Source organism: Scyliorhinus torazame, chromosome 8 (assembly GCF_047496885.1).
Source record: "Scyliorhinus torazame isolate Kashiwa2021f chromosome 8, sScyTor2.1, whole genome shotgun sequence".
Classification (NCBI taxonomy): domain Eukaryota; kingdom Metazoa; phylum Chordata; class Chondrichthyes; order Carcharhiniformes; family Scyliorhinidae; genus Scyliorhinus; species Scyliorhinus torazame.
This window is the reverse complement of record NC_092714.1, coordinates 189,865,213-189,888,186: the sequence shown is the minus strand read 5'-3', so window position 1 is coordinate 189,888,186 and position 22,974 is coordinate 189,865,213. Positions and strand designations below refer to the sequence as shown.

Sequence of the window (22,974 nt, the reverse complement as noted above, 5' to 3'; positions counted from 1 at the left end):
ACTCATCCCCCCCGTACCCGGCACTCCCCCGAAGCCCACCTCACCCCCCCCCCCCCCGTACCCGGCACTAAATCACCCCCCCCCCCCCCCGCACTCAATGCCCACCCCCCCCCCAATCCCCGGCACTCATGCCCCCCCCCCTCCGTTCTCGGCACTCATCTCCCCCCCTCCCCCCCGTTCTCGGCACTCACCCCCCCCACCCGGCACTCATCCCCCCCCCGTACCCGGCACTCCCCCGAAGCCCACCTCACCCCCCCCCCCCCCGTACCCGGCACTAAATCACCCCCCCCCCGCACTCAATGCCCACCCCCCCCCAATCCCCGGCACTCATGCCCCCCCCCCCCCCCCGTTCTCGGCACTCACCCCCCCACCCGGCACTCATCCCCCCCCCCGTACCCGGCACTCCCCCCGAAACCCACCTCACCCCCGTACCCGGCACTCAATCACCCCCCCCCCTGCACTCAATGCCCCCCCCCCAATCCCCGGCACTCATGAACCCCCCCCCCTCCGTTCTCGGCACTCATCTCCCCCCCCCCCCCCCGTTCTCGGCACTCACCCCCCCACCCGGCACTCATCCCCCCCCCCCCGTACCCGGCACTCCCCCGAAGCCCACCTCACCCCCCCCCCCCCCGTACCCGGCACTAAATCACCCCCCCCCCCCCGCACTCAATGCCCACCCCCCCAATCCCCGGCATTCATGCCCCCCCCCCCCTCCGTTCTCGGCACTCATCCCCCCCCCCCGTTCTCGGCACTCACCCCCCCACCCGGCACTCATCCCCCCCCCTGTACCCGGCACTCCCCCCGAAATCCATCTCACCCCCCCCCCCCACCCCCCCCCCCCCCCCCCCGTACCCGGCACTCAATCACCCCCCCCCCTGCACTCAATGCCCCCCCCCCCCCCAATCCCCGGCACTCATGCCCCCCCCCCCTCCGTTCTCGGCACTCATCTCCCCCCCTCCCCCCCCGTTCTCGGCACTCACCCCCCCACCCGGCACTCATCCCCCCCCCGTACCCGGCACTCCCCCGAAGCCCACCTCACCCCCCCCCCCCCGTACCCGGCACTAAATCACCCCCCCCCCCCCCGCACTCAATGCCCACCCCCCCCCAATCCCCGGCACTCATGCCCCCCCCCCCCTCCGTTCTCGGCACTCTGGGATAAATGGTGGGAGAATCGCCAGGTCCGTGATGGATACGCGAATGGCTGACAAGCTGCAGCCGCACGTACGCTTACAACCCTCACACACACTCATCGATCGTGCCCAACAAAGTGGCGTTAGTTGTGCTGGATTGCATAGCCGTCCATCCCGACCCCACAGCGCACCCCCCGGCCAGCGGCACAAACTGTTGGCAACGTATGGCGGTGCTGGACACGGTCCATACACCCTCTCTCTCTCTCTCCACGGCCCCCCATGCCAGGCTCACGACTGGTGGGCCCGCGCCATTGGGAACTCGGCCCATCGGAGGTGGAGCATAATGAGATGCAGACGCAGTTGCAACTGGACGCGATGTGCGTCGCAATGACGCCGATTTGGAGGGGGGCAGAGCATCGCAAAAGCCCCCGATTCGGTCGGGGAATTTTGATTCTCCGGCTGATCGCCATACGTGATTTTGGCAACTGGAGAATCCAGCCATGGTCTTCCCTTACACAAGAATGAATGGGGATCATTTTTGTACTTCTGTTGCTGGGCAATAAACAGATGACCGTGAATTAGGCAGCCTATTTTTCACACCCAATTTATCTTCCACCAACTTGTGTTCCATAAACGGTATGATTATATCATACACATCAGAACTTGGGAAACCTCCCTCCAATTTTTCCTTTCCGCATTGAGATCCCCAGGTTCAGCTGATCAACATCCCAGGACGCAGATCAGCATTTCAACATTTTCCAGACTCTGAAATCTGAACTTGCTGAACCTAGATACCTGTCATGTGTTCCGTTAAGGTGAACGTGTAACGCAAAATACACAGCACAGGTGCTGAAATAACATAGAATTTACAGTGCAGAAGGAGGCCATTCGGCCCATCGAGACTGCACCAGCTCTTGGAAAGAGCACCCAACCCAAGGTCAACACCTCCACCCTATCCCCATAACCCAGTAACCCCACCCAACACTAAGGGCAATTTTGGACACTAAGGGCAATTTATCATGGCTAATCCACCTAACCTGCACATCTTTGGACTGTGGGAGGAAACCGGAGCACCCGGAGAAAACCCACGCGCACACGGGGAGGATGTGCAGACTCCGCACAGACAGTGACCCAAGCCGGAATCGAACCTGGGACCCTGGAGCTGTGAAGCAATTGTGCTATCCACAATGCTACCGTGCTGCCCCCTATCTACATTATCCCTGATACTGTAAGTTGCTCACTTAAAATGAGATGAGGGGTAGGTTTCTCCGAAAACTGGCGCGATGTCCGGGACCAGCGCCAAAAGCAGCGCAGATCACTCGGGCGTCAGGGGGCGCCCCCAAAAACGCAAATTCACCAGCCCTGATGGCGTCACCCGACGTGGACGGTGACGCCGTGCGGCGTTGACGCCGCATGGCATGACGGCTCAAAAGACGCGGCCCCACCCCGGAAGACCCGACAAGTAGGCCGCCCGTCACGCAGTCCCGAGGTTCCAGGACCGCGACATCAAGGCGCTCCTGGATGCAGTGGAGGAGAAGAGGTGAGTCCCTCTACCCCGGACACGGCCGCAGGGTCGCCCCACGCCTCAGCCGGCGTCTGTGGAGGGGAGGTGGCAGAGGCCGTCAGCGCTATGACTCTGACACCACGGACAGGCACCCAGTGCCACAAGAAGGGGCGAGTCCCCCCCTCTCCCTCCCTGCACGATGTGCGGCACCCCCCCCAGGTGAAACCAACACTAACCTTAACCTCTGCACTATATGCGCAACCGATTGGCATGCATTCAATATACCTGTCTAACCACTGTTGCCCTTTACCCCCCCCCCCCCGGCACTCATCTCCCCCCCCCCCCCCGTCACTCATCTCCCCCCCCCCCCCCCCCGTAACACATCCCCGTCCCCGATCTCTTCTCCTCCCCCCCCCCCCCCCCACCCCCGTCACTCATTCCCCCCCCCCCGTACCCGGCACTCAATCACCCCCCCCCCTGCACCTCAATGCCCCCCCCCCCCCCCCCCGTTCTCGGCACTCACCCCCCACCCGGCACTCATCCCCCCCCCCCCGTACCCGGCACTCCCCAAAGCCCACCTCACTCACCCACCCCCCCCCCCCGCCGCTGCGCGCGCACCCACAGACCCCTCTCCGCCCCACACACACAGACTGCGGCTATGCCATCACCTCTCCTACGGCCACCCCCCAGTCCGTGACCTACCTCCACGCTGGACAGGTATCTAGGTTCAGCAAGTTCAGATTTCAGAGTCTTTAAAAATGTTGAAATGCTGATCTGCGTCCGGGATGTTGATCAGCTGAACCTGGGGATCTCAATGCGGAAAGGAAAAATTTGGAGGGAGGTTTCCCAAGTTCTGATGTGTATGATATAATCATTACCGTTTATGGAACACAAGTTGGTGGAAGATAAATTGGGTGTGAAAAATAGGCTGCCTAATTCACGGTCATCTGTTTATTGCCCAGCAACAGAAGTACAAAATGATCCCCATTCATTCTTGTGTAAGGGAAGACCATGGCTGGATTCTCCAGTTGCCAAAATCACGTATGGCAATCAGCCGGAGAATCAAAATTCCCGACCGAATCGGGGGCTTTTGCGATGCTCTGCCCCTCCAAATCGGCGTCATTGCGACGCACATCGCGTCCAGTTGCAACCGCGTCTGCATCTCATTATGCTCCACCTCCGATGGGCCGAGTTCCCAATGGCGCGGGCCACTTGTGGGCTCACCAGTCGTGAGCCTGGCATGGGGGGCCGTGGAGAGAGAGAGAGAGGGTGTATGGACAGTGTCCAGCACCGCCATACGTTGCCAACAGTTGTGCCGCTGGCCGGGGGGTGCGCTGTGGGGTCGGGATGGACGGCTATGCAATCCAGCACAACTAACGCCACTTTGTTGGGCACGATCGATGAGTGTGTGTGAGGGTTGTAAGCGTACGTGCGGCTGCAGCTTGTCAGCCATTCGCGTGTCCATCACGGACCTGGCGATTCTCCCACCATTTCTCGTGTGTTCTGTGGGTGTTTCATGCAGAGCCGGTGCGAGTGTGGCGCCGATTTTTCCGTCATGGAACACCACGGATCCTCTGTTGGTGTCAGCACTTAGCCGCAGAAATGGAGAATCCAACACCTTGGGGCGGGTTTCTCCAACCCCCCGCCGGGTGGGAGAATCGCCGGAGGTCGGCGTGAATTCCACCCTCGCCATCCTCCCAATTCTCCCGCCCCCCCAAAAAACCGGCATGGCGTGTGTCATGCCGCCCGCCTCGGAGAATGGCGGGGTCCAGCGCGACTCAATGGGTCCCGGGGCTGTCCGGATTCTCCGGCCCACGATGGGCCGAAGTCCCGCCGGCGTAAACTGGAGTTGGTCCCTTAGTGGCGGGACCTGGCGGCGCGGGCGGGCTCCGGGGTTCATGGGGGGATCTGACCCCGGGAGGTGCCCCCACGGTGGCTTAGCCCGCGGTCGGGGCCCACCACATCCGCGGGCGGGCCTGTGCCGTGGGGGCACTCTATTCATTCTGCACCGGAGGCCGTGGTCATCCGCCATTCTCGGTGCGGAAGTGACTCCATATGCGCATGCGCGGGGATGACGTCAGCACGCGCTGGCGCTCACCGTGCATGTGCCGACTTGCGCTGGCCGGCGGAGGCCATTCGGCGCCGGTTGGCGTGGCGCCAGGCCCCTATCCAGTCGGCCGGCGGGGCGGCAACCACTCCGAGCGGGCATAACTCCTGAAGGCGTGGAGGATTCCGCACCTTTGGGGCGGCCCGGCGCCGGAGTGGTTCACGCCATTCCGTCCCGCCGGGACCCCCCTCCCTGCCGGGTTCGGGAGAATCCCGCCCCTTATCTTCAATTCTTGAAATAATTTGATGGCATTAAATGCTTCTTGAAGTATTGTCCATTTACAATGAATCTATGATGGAATTGATATTCTCCAATCTGCAAAAGTTAAACTCTTCGCCTTGCAATTTCAACAGTTAAAGAAGATTAGAACTTCACTGAAAACACCTTGCATAGTATTAACTCGATCTGCTTTTGGAGAGATTAAAGTACAAATTTTTAACCATGGAGATACACTGAAGATCAGCAAGGAGTTTCACTGTCACACTTCCAGGTCCTGCCATCACGCCAGCAAATACTGGACAGTGGGAGTCAACTCCAAAGGCAACTAGACCGCTGAGGATTGACATCACTGAACGTGAGCAGATATCTGTGGAAGCTCTAAACAACAGTTTAGAATATATAAAACATAGAGAACAGGTTAAGCACAGCTGATGGAGCAACTATGGGCACACCACCAAACTATACAATACAATGGGAAGAACCAAAGTCACAAAGCTTTCAAAATATACAACACCTGGTTGGCTGACGCAAAGATATCTTTCACATCCATCGCTATTCGCACTTAAAAATAATATTTTTTTAATGGGATGTGGCTAGGCCCTTCCCTAGGTCCTTGAGAAGGTGGTGGTGAGCCCCCTTCTTGAACTGCTACAGCCCACCAGGTGTACATATTTCATATATAAAATACAAAGCCTGTTACTGGTGAGCATTGTTTATATGCCAAAGTTTAGGGATTCCCTCAAATGTACATGGAGCCTTGCTTCAACTGACTGAAATGAGCAAGGAGTTGTAAGTTATCCAAATGTTACCTGGTTATCTGCTGTAACTAAATGTTGAACAGTCTGTCCATCAGATGTTATGTGTTGGATATATGTCGTCTCATCCTGAGTGGGGAAGCAAAATAAACTATAGTTGTTAGGAAAAAGGCAAAGGGACTGAAAAGCGGTTTGAAGGTGAGATGAGAATTTATTACAGTCCATTCAAGCCTCTGGGTAGTGAACAGAGTGTGCCACCTACCTGGTCAGAAATGGACTGCTCCTGGGCTACTATAATGTGGTCCGGGGCCAAAGCCTGGAATCGGTCTGGTGAAATAACAGTTTCATCTGTCTGTAGAGCTACAGTGAATACAAAATTTTTTTCTACAGTAAGCACAGAATTCTCAGAATCAGGTCTGAATCCTTTTGTAAATAATACGAGTGTCTAACATCGAAAGAACGAACATGGAGCAAGGTCGAGAAGGGAGCACACAGGACTCAGCAGTGAGAAATTGCACCATAAGCACCAAACTACTACGTTCAATTCTGTGTATGAGATAGTTTATCTTTTACAAACAGCCTCAACATCCCTAGATTAGGAACGTCTCTAGGCCTCCCCAAAAATAAAAATTAACCAGGGTCGCCTCCTGAAAATTTATCCGGTCAGGCAAATACAGAATTATACTCTGTTGTGATGCCAACCACAATCAAATTTATGTTCACTGTGTAGTGTTGCCTATAGAACCAAATCCCAAGCATAGAATTCAAGGGATGTGAGGGCAGTACAGAAAAGTGGAATCGAGATAGTAGATCAGCTATGATATTGTAAGTGGCAGAGTAAGTGAGAAGGGCTGCAAGTTCTACTCCTGCTCTTATTTCCTATATTATTATGGAATCAAAAGGTCAGAGGAGCAAAGTGGTGAGAACAGGAAACACAGGGCCCGATTCTCTTGCAGCGTTGCGCACAATGCAGCTGGAGAATCTCGGGAGAGGCCTCCAGCGGACCTCCGGACAGCCTCTGCGCATCACGAGATTCATCCAAGTCCCGCAAGATGTCGGAATTGGAAGTCCGCCCAAAATGGGCGGGTCCGAATGACGCTCACTGAAGTAGGTTGTAAACCTACTTACGACCTACCTGTCCAGGATCCACCGGCCTCTGTCAATTCTCCGGCCTCCCCAGGGAGATTGCAGCTGGGCGCTGATCAGTGCTGGTCCACGCAAACTTGGATCAAACGGAATGGCACCCGGGGGAGTCTCCCGGACCATCGGAGACCCTTGGGTGGTCAGAGGAAGTGCAGGGTGGCTCCCTGGCTCTCCCCCTGGAACACAGTCATCATGGCACTGCCATCTGGCACTGCCTGTGTGCAAGAGCGGCAGTTCAAGAATGCCAGAATGCCAGGGTGGCACTGCCAAGGGTCAGGGGCCGAGAGGGGCCATGCTCATGAAAGGAGGGTGGATTTGAAGAGTAGGGATGTGCAGGGCAGGTAAGTAGGGGCCTCTGGGAGGTTGAAGGGGTGAGGAGTGGGGGTTCTGGAAGGGTGGGGGTGCTGCAAGGCGGCTTGATGAAGTGGGGGGGGGGGATTCCCAGGGACCTCATAGTGGGGTGTCCTCGTGTATGGGGTGACATCGCCCATGGGGTGTGGGGACCCACAAGCTCACTTAGAGATAGGGGCACCCTTTCAAAATGGCAGCCCAATCTCAGAGTTCAGTTCCCATTGCTAAAAAAAAAATCTAAGTGTGGGCTAAACTGGTGACCCCAGGGACAAAAAAAGTGTCATTGAATAGCGGTGGGGAGCTCGCCAGCAGAAAACCCCCTGAAAAACCCACAGAATGATAGTTTCTGCTGGGTATCCATAATACTAATCATTAACCAGCAGTCAGGTGCAGACAAATCTCCTGTCTGTTGCGGATTGTGTTTAATAATTAGTTAATATACCCTTATCAGAGAATAGGAACAGGGAAACCTTGGGCGTCATTCTCCGCCGGCAGGAGTCTCCGTTCTGCCGGCGCCCGGGGGTTTCCCGACGGCGTGGGGCTGCCCCACAATGGGAAACCCCATTGACCGGCCGGCGTTACGGAGACTCCCGCCGGCCGGTCAGCGCAGAAATGTGGCGGGGCGGGTAGGAGAATTTCGCCCCTTGTTTGGGCCACATTGGAGCAGCCTAAACATTTTGCAGTATCTGCCATTATAACACTCTAGTATTCAGTCTGCAAATAGAAAGTTATTTTTCAAGCAACCCTCCTCAGGACTTCCCCCAGAATAGAAACAAAGGAAATGTTAGCGTCAAACTATCTTGTGTACCTTCAGTAAACATGAAACAAAAGAACCTGTCCCCTTCATGCTGTACTAGCCACTGGCTGGGTTCCACTAATTTGATTTAAACGTGTATGAACAGCGCACATAGTAGAGGCACTGCAACTTCTATTTTCAAGCACCATCTCATGATATCTAAAATAAATTCATATCTTACGAATTGTTTGGAAATGTTACGGTTGCTATTTTCTCCACGCAAGTCCACAAACCGCACTGAGGTGAATGAGAAAATCCATTGACAGGATAGGCACACCAACGTCAGTGTTCTCACTCAGGCCGACATCCCCAACATCAAAGCATTGACCACGCTTGATCAGCTCTGCTGGGCGGCCACATTGTCTGCATGCCTGACACGAGACTCTCTAAACAAGCACTCTACTCTGAGCTTTGACAGGGCAAGCGAGCCCCACGAAGGAAGAGGAAATGCTTCGAGCACCACCCATAAAATCTGCCTTGCAAAATTGCAACATCTCCACCGACACCTGGGAATCCCCGACTCAAGAATGCCCAAAGTGGAGGAAAAGCATCCGGGAAGGATCTGAACAACGAAGTTTCATCTCCAAGAGTAAGCTGACGCCAAGCGTTGACAGCAAAGGAATGCATGGCAACCCGGGCACGCCACCTACCCATTCCTCCAACCACAGTCTGCCCCACCCGTGGTGGAGGTTGTGCATTGAACTCCTCAGTCACCTGAGAACTCATGGGTTAGTGTGGAAACAAATCATCCTGAACGCTGAGGGACTGCCTAAGATCTTTCACTTTACAGGAAAATGTTTTCTTCTAGGTTACCATACCCAGCTGATTAATAACCAGCATCGAGGTACACGAGGAAAAACATTGAAAGAATGATGCAAAATCCACAAATCCCTTCTCATTAACAGGTAGCATTAGGGAACAATGTGAATGTGGTTCACTAGCCCAGCTGACTGATGACTTAAATCTATGTGATTGAAAAATGGCCCAAAGGTAAACAGGGAAAAAAATACTGAAATTAGATTCGGGTAGAAAAACAGGAGAAATGTTTTAGTATTGCAGTAAGTAGGTTTGCACATTTCAAATGGCTTATATTCTCAAGGGACTTTTGGTTTAACTATCACCTTGAATTTGTACTAGAATTTGCCCATGCATACTTTTCAGTTAAAAAACACACTTCCGATTCAATGATTCTTCTTTCCAGAAACCAGAATGTCACTTTTACAGCATCTAAACATTTTTCTTAAACAGCGAGTGTTGGCAACATTACTGGTGATGGGATGGCTGAGGCAAGCTGCTGAGCTCAACAGCTTAGGTCACAAAGGAGGGGTAAACTTGCATTTATATAGCACCTTTCACAACCTCAAGACCTCCCAAAGCGTTGGGTCGCTATCTGTGTGGAGTTTGCACATTCTCCCCGTGTCTGCGTGGGTCTCACCTCCACAACCCAAAAGGTGTGCAGGGTAGGTGGATTTGCCACACTAAATTGCCCCTTAAATTAGAAAAAAAATTGAAAACAAAAGGACATCCCAAAACACTCTGCAGCCGATGATTACTTTTGTGTGCAACCAATGTTGTAATCTAGGAAATCAGCAGCCAATCTGCACACAGTGAGCTCCCACAAAGAGCAACATGACAATGTCCAGATAATCTGTGGCATCTTTCGTGTTTCAGTCACACGTTGGGGTTCAGCAAGTCCACCGAACCAATTTCTCAACATTTAATATGCAATCAAAAATACTTGGTGAGTTCAGTCAGCTAATTTTTGAAAAGGAGAAAGCCTGGACTGAACGGAACTGGATTCTATTTTCCAACTTACCGATCGCTTCATCATCGCTGTTCAAAATGACATGTTGCTGTCGGGGCTGCTTCTGTTGAGAGTCAGAACTGTGTAGTCTCTCAATGTGAAACTTCAGGTGGCCATTTCGATTAAACCTTCAATTTTAAATAAATAAATGGAATTTTATGAAAGATTATGGTCATTGAAAAGCATTAAATTATGCAATAGCAATTCTTTCCATTATAATAGTTGGATTTGATTACTACTTAGCCCTTTTGTTCTGAATTGCCATGTAAAAGGATTCCAATTTAAGAAGATTTGCAAGTCAATACCTTTTGAAAAAAAATATACGGTTTTCTAATCTACTCCTACTGCTGAGATTTACAAAATATGGGTAAATGAAAAAGAAAATAATTACTTGGTACCATTAAGATTCCCTATAGATTTGGTCAAATAAATTACTATTTTCTCACTTTATATTTAAAGTTAAGATAATAGGTGCTTTGTATTTGGGGTAAAGAACGATCAGTCTGTAATGAATGAACTTGGTTCAAATGCTTCTAAACTGCTCCTTAATTTTTCAATACACGGTTGGGTAGAGTTTTATACTTTATTAAAAATTAAAAACAAGACAAATACTTTTTAAACGGCTACTTCAAAGTAATCTTTTGGCAATGCCCTGCCAAGAACAATATTTCAAATATCAATGGTCCGATTCCATTATTCACAACATTACTAAAACCTCCTCATATTTGCACTTTATGCAATGCTTTATGAACCCCGTGCTTCCATGCAAAGAATACCAAGTACATTTAATACAACTCATCACTTTTCCATTGTGTCCCAAGAACACTTAAGAAAAGTAATGAATTTAACAAGTAATGCAATGGGACATTATATTTCAGAGATCGGAGGTGCTTAGAGACAGGTACAAGTCATATTGTTGCAAAAAGAAATTCCAAGCAGCTGTCAACTATCTGCTCCCAGGGGATCACAAGAGAAAGGATTTTGGGAAAGGAGTGAAAGAATAGTCCAAAAGTAGATGGTCAGAGGGTTAGCCATGATCTTGTGGCTGGTTCAATACTTGAAAAAAATAGTGATCTAGTTTAATTTGAACACATGGAGATTAATGGGTAATATGATAGCCATGTTTGGGGATGGGACAGAATATCTTATGACAGACTGTCCACAGGCCATTCAGTCCAAATGGTCTATGCTAGTGTTTATTCTCAAAGGCACAAGGTACTTTAAAAAAAAAAAGCATAAAGCTGTGGTATGAACTATCAGAAATAGTGATTGAATCTGGAATGTGTCAATGTTGATTAATAGGTTTGATAAGTAATCATAGATTATCATAGAATTTACAGTGCAGAAGGAGGCTATTTGGCACATCGAGTCTGCACCGGCTCTTGGAAAGAGCACCCTACCCAAGGTCAACACCTCCACCCTATCCCCATAACCCAGTAACCCCACCCAACACTAAGGGCAATTTTGGACACTAAGGGCAATTTATCATGGCCAATCCACCTAACCTGCACATCTTTGGACTGTGGGAGGAAACCGGAGCACCCGGAGGAAACCCACGCACACACGGGGAGGATGTGCAGACTCCGCACATACAGTGACCCAAGCCGGAATCGAACCTGGGACCCTGGAGCTGTGAAGCAATTGTGCTATCCACAATGCTACCGTTCTGCTGTAATGAAAGGAAATGGTTAGAATTCTGCAGCATATACTCAACTGGGGATGGGCAACAAAATGTTGGCCTTGTGACAAATAAAAGAAACATGCCATTTTATACCGAAATGCTGAACAAAGTGTGCATTAAAATAAAAGCTATTTCCGATAAATAAGCTTCACTGGCGTCTAGATCAAGACCATAGCAAGTATTATAAATAAGGCATATGACTGAAACAGTGAGACCTGTTCGTTGATTCTGGGCGATTAAAGGTTTGGGAAGGAAGGCCTCAACAGAAGTGGAATGACATACAGTATTTGGCAGTTCTGTGAAGCCTAGTGGGTGAAAGATTACCTCTGTCCACAAATCTCACAGGAAAAGGGTTTCTCATTTGTGTGCGTCAGCAGGTGCCGCCGAAGATCCTTCTTGTTTTTGGATGCGAAACTACACTGATTACATTTATGTGGCCTCAGGTTAGAATGCTGCAGCATATGATTCTGAAGGCAAGACAGATTACCAAAATTATCAAACACATTACCAAAAAACATAATCAGACTAAAATCAGTTTGCACTATTATAGAAGCATATCGAAGTAAGTTAACCAAGAACATACACAGTGAGGCAGCAGCGCTAACCTCTGAGCCACAGTGCCGCTATAAGAAGCTTACAGTTACAGACATGTCGAGCATGTTGAGGTACAATTCCTAGCTCGTATAATAATGAAAGGGACCAAATCTTGAATTAGTGAAAACGAAAGGAAGTTGTAAATCAAACTAAAAGCAAAAGCATCTAAGTGCCGATTGAGCCCTTAGTTTTCAGCTGGCTGATAAACAGACTCTATTCTGGGGCACTATAAACAGTCTGGAAATAAGAAACTGGGCAGGAATACTTACTCGGACTTCCGGCCACGTATTGGCTGCAAAGTTACAATCAAGACACTTGAAGCCCTGCTCCCCTGCATGTGCTCGCTTGTGACTCTCCATCTCTGCTCGGCCATGGAACGACGCGGTACATATTTTACAGGAAAACTTCTTCATTGATGATGACTGCAGGTTTGAATCAACTTGTGGAGATGTGATGTCGCCAGCAAACTGGGAAGTCAGAAAATAAATTAAGAATTTTCAACTTTCCTCCTTTTGAAGAGGGATGAAATCCAGGGTTGGGTGGTTCTGGATCATCTTCAAGGCTGGTCTGAAGCCACAGGCCCTCAAATATAATCAAGTAAGTCTCTCTAAAGATACAAGCAGCATTTCTGCAATGTTGAATCATTGGAACAACATACCCTGAGACCCTGATGTAGCAGATCAATGCCATGGTAAAACAAATTGATATTTGGGGAAAAAAATAAATCAAGAAATATTTTTTAATATAAGATGCACAAAAGAATACTCCCTTCACAGGTTCTAATCCTATTTATATAGTTAACTTCACATGCTCCCTGAATGATAAGCTGCAAGTAGCTTTTTGCCCATGGCCATCACTGCCTATAGCTGGGGGTTCAGCCACCAGGAGTTCTCCTCAACAGACAAGTGACCTTAGTTTGATATAACCCGACTTGAACTCAAACTACTTGGACATAAAAATCAGTATCGCAACAGCTCATTCAGTGGCTGGACCAAAACTTTAATGCTAGTTGGAAGGGGGCTAGTTGGAAGAGGGATGAAGTGTTATTCAAGGATGGTTTAACCCAATCCAGTTTTGCAACTATGTATTGAACTTTTTTTCAAACTTCAAACTAAGTCTCTGGAGTTGCACAGCAGATTGGAGCACCATTGCAATGTGTCACAGTCTGTGAATGACAATGCATGACACGGTACAGCTACCTACAGTGCATCAGGCATAAAAGGACTGTGCTGTTAATTATTATCCTTTGACTCATTAATATTGATTCCTTCAAACCAGCACTCTTCACAGCATTGGAATAATCTGTCCTTTGGTGCCACAAAGTATTTTGGATATAAAGGATACTAGTGGATTTCAGATGGAGCTGTTCATGGTAAGTTTAAAGATGCTGTGTTATACTGCTAGAGTGTTATAATGCGCAACTCGCAATGTATAAAACAATCACTATCTCATTAGCCCATTTCCAATGGGCGCAAGCAGTTGCCTCAAGAAAAGCTGGTTGGTGAGAACATGGAGGCACTTTCACTCTGTTGCGTCGCCTCAGATGCACAAAATGCACTCCCATTGAGGCAAAGACAGAATGTTCCAGCCACTTTGAGGTGATTAGTAGGTAATTTCTGTTGCTGAAGGTTTGTCTCTAGATGGACAGTTGCTTGCAAATCTTAGTTTTTTCTCAGTGAAACCAGCAAGGAATGACTAGTCTCTTGCTCTTATCCTATTTATTTTAACATTACTCAGTTATGTTTTGTCACTTTTATGAATATGTTATATGGGTTTGTTAGATGCAAATATGACACTAGTTTCAAGTGCATGACATAGGGGCAGCATGGTAGCCTTGTGGATAGCACAATTGCTTCACAGCTCCAGGGTCCCAGGTTCGATTCCGGCTTGGGTCACTGTCTGTGCGGAGTCTGCACATCCTCCCCGTGTGTGCGTGGGTTTCCTCCGGGTGCTCCGGTTTCCTCCCACAGTCCAAAGATGTGCAGGTTAGGTGGATTGGCCATGATAAATTGCCCTTAGTGTCCAAAATTGCCCTTAGTGTTGGGTGGGGTTACTGGGTTATGGGGATAGGGTGGCGGTGTTGACCTTGGGTAGGATGCTCTTTCCAAGAGCCGGTGCAGACTCGATGGGCCGAATGGCCTCCTTCTGCACTGTAAATTCTATGATAATCTATGATGATTAAGATACAAGGAATACGATAGGCGCAAGATTTGTTTTTTCAATATATGAAATACAAATAGTACAGATAAAAGAAGATTTTGCCACATGGGTAGGCCCGTCTTTGCCCCCATACTTATGCATTGTGTCAAACCAAAATCTAACTTCAGCTGCTCTGAACTCAATCTGTACATTCATTGATTGGACAAATTAGAAATCAGGTATACCTCTACTTGACCTGATGGGATTTATCCTAGGATTCTCTGGGAGGCCAGGGAAGAGATTGCTGGGCCTTTGGCTTTGATTTTTATGTCATCATTGGCTACAGGAATAGTGCCAGAGGACTGGAGGACAGCAAATGTGGTCCCTTTGTTCAAAAAGGGGAGCAGAGACAACCCCGGCAACTATAGACCGGTGAGCCTCACGTCTGTAGTGGGTAAAGTTTTGGAGGGGATTATAAGAGACAAGATTTATAATCATCTAGATAGGAATAATATGATCAGGGATAGTCAGCATGGCTTTGTGAAGGGTAGGTCATGCCTCACAAACCTTATTGAGTTCTTTGAGAAGGTGACTGAAAAGGTAGACGAGGGTAGAGCAGTTGATGTGGTGTATATGGATTTCAGCAAAGCGTTTGATAAGGTTCCCCACGGTAGGCTATTGCAAAAAATACGGAGGCTGGGGATTGAGGGTGAATTAGAGATGTGGATCAGAAATTGGCTAGCTGAAAGAAGACAGAGGGTGGTGGTTGATGGGAAATGTTCAGAATGGAGTACAGTCACAAGTGGAGTACCACAAGGATCTGTTCTGGGGCCGTTGCTGTTTGTCATTTTTATCAATGACCTAGAGGAAGGCGCAGAAGGGTGGGTGAGTAAATTTGCAGACGATACTAAAGTCGGTGGTGTTGTCGATAGTGTGGAAGGATGTAGCAGGTTACAGAGGGATATAGATAAGCTGCAGAGCTGGGCTGAGAGGTGGCAAATGGAGTTTAATGTAGAGAAGTGTGAGGTGATTCACTTTGGAAGGAATAACAGGAATGCGGAATATTTGGCTAATGGTAAAGTTCTTGAAAGTGTGGATGAGCAGAGGGATCTAGGTGTCCATGTACACAGATCCCTGAAAGTTGCCACCCAGGTTGATAGGGTTGTGAAGAAGGCCTATGGAGTGTTGGCCTTTATTGGTAGAGGGATTGAGTTCCGGAGTCGGGAGGTCATGTTGCAGCTGTACAGAACTCTGGTACGGCCGCATTTGGAGTATTGCGTACAGTTCTGGTCACCGCATTATAGGAAGGACGGAGGAGGCTTTGGAGCGGGTGCAGAGGAGATTTACCAGGATGTTGCCTGGTATGGAGGGAAAATCTTATGAGGAAAGGCTGATGGACTTGAGGTTGTTTTCGTTGGAGAGAAGAAGGTTAAGAGGAGACTTAATAGAGGCATACAAAATGATCATGGGGGTTGGATAGGGTGGACAGTGAGAGCCTTCTCCCGCGGATGGATATGGCTGGCACGAGGGGACATAGCTTTAAACTGAGGGGTAATAGATATAGGACAGAGGTCAGAGGTAGGTTCTTTACGCAAAGAGTAGTGAGGCCGTGGAATGCCCTACCTGCTACAGTAGTGAACTCGCCAACATTGAGGGCATTTAAAAGTTTATTGGATAAACATATGGATGATAATGGCATAGTGTAGGTTAGATGGCTTTTGTTTCGGTGCAACATCGTGGGCCGAAGGGCCTGTACTGCGCTGTATTGTTCTATGTTCTATACTTCTCAGCTGGAGAACTCTGACTAATGTTCCTGCGTTATCCAGTGCCTTCTCCAGAAGAATGACATTAAAACTGAATGCAAGGGTAGATAATGGAGTGGAACATGTTATTTGTGGGCTTTTTAAAACGTCATTCTTGGGATGTGGCCATTGCTGAAAAAGTGATGGCGGGAATTTTTCTAGAACCACTGCAATCCATGTGATATTCTCTATAGGGGTTTGATCAACTGAATAGCTTACTGCAACACTTCAAAGGGCTTTTAAGGGTCAAGCATGTTGGTGGCCATACAGAGAAAGATTACACATTTCTTCCCCTGGAAGGTCCAATGAACCTGTTGGACTCTTAGTGAAATTTGATAACCTAGAGGTAATTAAAAAACAGATATCAGCTTTTATTTCCAGATTTTATGACAAAACTAAATTCAGATTCTCAAAACTGACATGGGAGATTCAAACTCACATTCACTAGATTGGCAGTCCCATAACATAATCAATACACGACTATACTGTGATGACTCACACTGTGACTAAGACAGTGTAGAGAAAACCAATGGAGGAGAGGCAGCGTGGGTTGGGTGTCATGTGAGAGTCCCTTTAAGAAAAATGTGTTTTATCAAGTGGCTGCAGTGATGTCATTTTGTGGGTGGAGCTGGAATGTGATTCTGCTTTTTACTTTCGTTTTTGAGCTGGAAGCTCTTTTTGGCTCTGTGTTTTAGTTTTGTTTTCAGTTGGAGAGCTGCATTCAAACCAAGCCGATGTATACTGGTCTCTCTCTGTATGTTAAACAAGGTGTTTAGATCACTTGATAATTTAAAAGAGATAACTATTCTCTGTAGAGAATTCAAACCTACTGTCTTTGTTAAAAAGTGTTTTGGCTTATGGACTTTGTTAGGAAAGTTACTAAGAGTTACCTATAGAATACTGTATCTTTTGGGGGGGTTATCAGTGTTGGTAGTTGGTAAGATGTTTACTGTGGGTTTATAAAATGTTAACTGGATGGATTCATAGAATAAACATTGTTTTGTTTTTAAAAAATACTTTAGATCTCTGTTGCATCACACCTGCAAAATGGGCCCTTGCGCTCCCCATAACCAAAATCTATTAAAAGTTGTGGATCAGGTGAACTCCATGATATACTTTGGTGTTCTCTAAACTCTGACCCATAACGGGTCACATACCTCAATCTGCTGAAACTGGTTCCCCTGCACGTTTGTCGTCATGATGAAGTGACCATGGTGCTGTTTTAACTCATCACCACTGACGACCACTGTGTGAGCCACATCCCCATTGCCATCTGAGCCACTAAGAAGGGAAGACAAAGCAAACTTAAGCAATTAAATTGATTTACATTGATGTTGCAGGAGATGCACTACAGAATCTTGCCAGTATTATATTCAGTGGTATGTTTGAGAGCTTATATATTACACTCCCCCAATGTTGGAAGTTGTACCCTTTACAGGAGTGAAAGAGCATTGAAACATGAAAGGTGAGGTTTTGCAGATTCAACAACAATTTATTTAGTTTATACCTTTCTTTAAGTGAAAAGGAAAATTTCATTACAGGTCTCCCAGGAGACATTCCGCTCATATAGTGCAAGTGACAAGAAAAAGTTGCACACTTGTGGTGTTCAAGTCATGTTTCCCAGTTCATACTCAGATTTGGAAGCTCAATTATTCAATTTTACCAGCTGAAATGTAGTTGCATTAATAAATGATATTGTTTCTCAATGAAATTGGGCAGCACGGTAGCACAGTTGCTTCACAGTTCCAGGGTCCCGGGTTCGATACCGGCCTGGGTCTCTGTCTATGTGGAGTCTGCACGTTCTCCCCGTGTCTGCATGGGTTTCCTCTGGGTGCTCCGGTTTCCTCCCACAGTCCAAAGATGTGCAGGTTAGGTGGATTGGCCATACTAAATTGCCGTTAAGTGTCCAAAAAGGTTGGGTGGAGTTACTGGGTTAGGTTGGAAGCATGGGCTTAAATGGGGTGCTTGTTCAAAGGGCCAGTGCAGACTCGATGGGCCGAATGGCCTCCTTCTGCACTTTAAATTCTATGAAATCCTCAGCATCAATTGTAATCAACAAATATTCACAAAATATACATACCGTAAAGTTAGAGAGAAACAAAACTAAACAAAGCATGCCGAGAAGTTTGTGAAGATTTAATTCTAAATGGAACGGTTGAGCTGGGAGCCCTCTTTAAAAGGAAAGACATTGGGCTGCATTCTCCGATTTTGAGGCTATGTCCCCATGCCGGCGTGAGAACGGTGGTGTTTTACGCCTGAAACGATGGTGTAAAACGACCACGATCCTCCATTTGGCTGGGGGCTAACATGCTGCCAGCATAGAACACCCAGCTCTAGCTGCCGATACGGCCTGGAGAATTGCCGGGTTTGTGGCTGCGCATGCCATGCTGCATGGCGGCGGCCACTCGCAGGCCCGTGAAATACTGCCCTCCCTTTGGTCAGCTCGTGCACCCCGGATCACGCCCCCACAGTGCCCCCAGCCCCTGATAAAGTCTCCCTGCCCGCGGATCGGCCCTCCCCAACTGTGGCAGCGCTGGACTGAGTCCGCAGCCACCACGCCGAGTTCCCGATGGATGGGACCATGAGAGACCGATGCTGTCGGGAACTTGGCCGGTCGGGGGCAGAGCATCGAGAGGAGGGCCTCAGGCAATGTCCTGAGGCCGTCAATACTTCACGTAGCGCATTCTCCGAGTACGCTGCTTTGGAGGGGGTGGTGCACCGTGAAAGCGGCACCGCCCAGATTTGGTCGGGAACTGTGATTCTCCGGCCAATCGCCGAGCGCGATTTTGGCGTCGGCAACCGGAGAATCCAGTCCATTGTATTGGACCATATTGAATTAATGTGGTTCAGTTTTTTATGAGGTAACATAGGGTTGATGAGGGCAATGTAGATAATGTGCTGTACATGGACATGGTTAGAAAAGTTGAAGTCCATGGAATGAAAGGAACATTGGCAACATGGATGCGAAGCTGGCTGAGAGTCATAGTGAACAGTAGTTTTTCAGATTGGAGGGAAAGTATTTGGTGCGGATCCCCAGGAATCAGTATTCAGACGACTGCTTCCCTTGATCTACATTAATCACCTAGAAATGCATGTACCCGGACCAATTTCAAAATTTACAGATGACACAAAACTGTGAAGTATTGGGAACTGTGAGAAGGATTGCGATAGACTGCAGGAGGTCAGCAAGAGGCTGATGGAATGGGCTGACATGTAGCAGATTAAACTTACCACAATGAAGTGTGAAATGATAGATTTTGTTAAGAGAGGCAATATAAAATTAAAGATGCAATTCTAAGGTGGGGGGGGGGGGGGGGGGGGGGGGGATGTGCACAAATCATATTAAAGGTGCCAGGGCAGGTTGAGAACATGGTTAAAAATGCATACAGGAGCCTGTGTTTTCTGAAGAGACACAGAATACAAAAGAAAGGAAGATATGGTGAACCTTTATAAAATGCCGGTTCAACCTCAACTGGAGTAGTGTGTCCAATTCTGGACAACACACTGGAGGAGGCAGGACATGAAGACATTAGGGAGGATGCAGAAAAAAAAATGCTTCTAGGAATGGGAGACTTCTGTTAAGTGATTAGATTAGGGCAGCACGGTGGCATTGTGGCTAGCACAATTGCTTCACAGCTCCAGGGTCCCAGGTTCGATTCCGGCTTGGGTCACTGTCTGTGAGGAGTCTGCACGTTCTCCACGTGTGTGTGTGGGTTTCCTCCGGGTGCTCCGGTTTCCTCCCACAGTCCAAAGATGTGCAGGTTAGGTGGATTGGCCATGATAAATTGCCCTTAGTGCCCAAAATTGCCCTTAGTGTTGGGTGGGGTTACTGGGTTATGGGGATAGGGTGGAGGTGTTGACCTTGGGTAGGCTGCTCTTTCCAAGAGCCAGTGCAGACTCGATGGGCCGAATGGCCTACTTCTGCACTGTAAATTCTATGATTAGAGGAGCTAGGGCTGGCTTCCTTGGAGAACTTTTGAGGGGAGATTTGATAGAAATGTTCAACATCATGAAAGGTCTGGGCAGACCAGACGGGGAGAAACAGTTAACAGAAGGGTTGGGACATTTGAATTTGTGAATCGCAAAAGCCCCTTAGGCAACAAGAAGAAAAACGTTCTTTCAGAGTGTGCATTCATCTGGAATGCACCGCCCAGGAGTGTGTTGGAAGCAGATACCAACACACCTTCTTAGATAATTTTGAGATGGGGAGGGGAGGAGATAATGTCTTATACCTTTATTCTGCAATACATTTGATTTAGTAGGAGCATACATAACGGAATTGAATAATGACTGTGAGAGAAGAATTGCAGGGTTCTGGGAAAAAGATAAAGGAATGAGGCTAGGTGAATTGTGCTTGCAGAAAGCTGGCACAGACACAACAGGTCAAATGGCCTCCTATGCTGTAATCATTTCATGACCATATGATGTGTAATTACTGTAAAGGGAATTTCAGCTGTTATCTCTTTGTGTCCCGTCCCCCCCCCCCCCCACCCCAGCCCTTGTTTGTTATGTTGATCACAAACAGGAGCAGAGGTAAGTGCAAACAGATCTTTCGGGTGACATGAAGTGAGCTGAAGGACTCTGGGCAGCACTCCTGAATAAATTTCATTAGAAAAGGTTTTATTGCATCATATGTTTCAAATGAAACAAAGTTTGCAGCTTTTATTTAGTACAAATAAATGTGTTTTTGTTAAAGCTTCCAGGGGATATTTACTCAGCAATGAAACTAATCCGGTGAATGAGAACTCCAGCTACACAAGACTGGCATTCCTGCAAGAAATTGGATTTCATGTTACCTGTAAACTGTGGTGGCATGTTGCATCTCCTCACTTCCTGGTGTAACAATATTATATTCTGTCCCATTTGTGTAAGGATTTATGGTGACTTGTGGGATTCCAGAGCTCTCTATGGTTGTGGTTTCGTACATTTCCTGAACCACAGTCTCACCATGTTCACCCACGTGAAGCGTGACAATTTTGTGTTGCGGCGATACGGTGAGCTGCTCCTCCTCGTGATTTTGAGATTCCTGGGAAGACGGATCTTGGACTGTACTGTCCGATTTCAGTACAGCTACCTGAGTGGGGCAAATCAGACGAGTGACAACCAAATCTGCTATAACCTATGCCCAAGCTGTTATATTTCTTTGTTGCCTCAAAGAGAAAATATATGAAGCACAAAGTAACCAGACACAATCAGCAATGTGGAAGGATGAATAACAAAAGACTGACTGGGTCGTTATCATTCATCGCTAAAAGATTTAGTGCGTGGGTTTGCACTATGGCACACTGTGATCATTGCCCTTCTGCCTTGATGCTAATAATAGCAGTGGTGATTTTTACAAACCCATCAACATGCACATGTAGGTAAGACTACAGAGTGAGAGCAGGCTAGCAGGGGGTCGACAGCCAATCAAATGGAACTACACCTCTTGGAGGCAGGAATTCTCCACATGGGGGCGGAACACCAATCTCAAGCATATTAACTCTCAGAACGTTAAATGGCTGCCGGACAACACACCAGAGCAGGGTTAAGTTATACGGTGACTTTTTTAACTGCACAGTGGGAAATACAGAATTTAAATCAGTGCTCCATTAATTTCGATATTACTATTTTTCCATCAACGAGGCAACAATTCTACAGACAGCTTATTGTGAGTCTTCAGGCCCATGAAAAGCAAGAGAATAAACATTGGGGAAAATGCAAGCCAAGGCTCAGTTTGCAATTAGCCCATGGCCTATTGTGTGCGCAACTCTGCATGGAGGCACAGACACTGCTATTATTTTGAGAAATCGGCAAATAAAAGTCAAAATGATGTTTCTTTCCCGTTTTATTATTTGGTGTGAATGACTGCATGGTTTCTTGATAATCAAATTGGGTGAACGCACACTTTCCAAACATGAAGCGTGAAGGTTATTTCAAAGTTCTGCACCTGTAATGAATTTGTGACCAGCTCCCTTGGCGTACTCATATTCAGCAGGAGGTCCAGGGCACTTTGTGCTGTGATTTCTGAGGCTGCACTTGTACCTGACAGGTAGAAGATCACATGCTTATTCATCATTCTGTATACGGTTACTATATTTCTCCCAATGGAAGGACCGAGACTAGAAATTTATCTGATAATGAATTACAGGCAGAAATCCACGTGTCTCAATAGGACACTGGATTTGTGCTTGGATTCAGAAAGATCAGGGAGCTGGATTCTCTGCACCCCAACGCCGAAATCGCGTTCAGTGACGGGGCGGAGAATCCGATTACCTGCACGAAATCAGGACCGCCGCCGGTTCCGCTATTCTCCGTCCCCGACCGGCTGAATTGCCGACGGCGTGTATCTAATCTGGTCCTGCCGTTGGGAACCTCGCGTGGCAGCTGCGGACTCAGTCCGGGGCCGCCACAGTCGGTGGAGGGCTGATCGGAGGGCAGGGGGGATTTAATTTGGTGGATGCTAGGATTAACAGCTGAACTTATCCATCTAATAACTGGCGACATGCGCAATTTTGTTTTTAAAAAGAAAATGCTCTCCTGACTAGCCTCCCATTTACACCCTTCCTGCTCATCCAAAACGCAGATAATCTTTTTTCCTTAATACACACCAAAACCCATTGGTTATTCTGGTCTCATTGATGCATCATGGTTTCAGATTCAGTTATGAGAGTTTAAAATCCTCATTCTCACATTCAAACCCAACCTTGACCACACCCGTTTGCACCTCTAGAACCTGCTCCAGGCCCAATAATCTTCCAGAAACTCCGAATCCCTTCAACTCTGGTCTCATGTACCCACCCATTCCACACAAACCTTCCCTACACCGTGAGTACCCAACCCAGCCCACCCTTGCTTCCTTTATTCCACCATTGGTAATCGTCAGAGCCTGAACTCTGGAATTCAACCCTTAAAACCGGTCTCTCTTTTTTCTGACACTTCACTTCAGCTTGGTGTCAATTCTTGTCAG

General features: G+C 48.1%; 1 protein-coding gene across 1 annotated transcript in view; it reads right to left on the bottom strand.

Annotated features, from left to right (window-relative positions):
* The window catches only part of LOC140428898 (zinc finger protein 335-like), a 267,142-nt gene that overhangs the window by 94,155 nt on the left and 150,013 nt on the right, over window positions 1-22,974 (bottom strand). The window contains exons 32-39 of the mRNA XM_072515545.1: window positions 21,955-22,049; window positions 20,822-21,099; window positions 17,183-17,306; window positions 12,354-12,551; window positions 11,815-11,957; window positions 9,822-9,937; window positions 5,978-6,075; window positions 5,770-5,844 (exon numbers count right to left, since the gene is read on the bottom strand). Coding sequence (XP_072371646.1) covers window positions 5,770-5,844; window positions 5,978-6,075; window positions 9,822-9,937; window positions 11,815-11,957; window positions 12,354-12,551; window positions 17,183-17,306; window positions 20,822-21,099; window positions 21,955-22,049 — 1,127 coding nt within the window. The remainder of the gene's footprint in view (window positions 1-5,769; window positions 5,845-5,977; window positions 6,076-9,821; window positions 9,938-11,814; window positions 11,958-12,353; window positions 12,552-17,182; window positions 17,307-20,821; window positions 21,100-21,954; window positions 22,050-22,974) is intronic.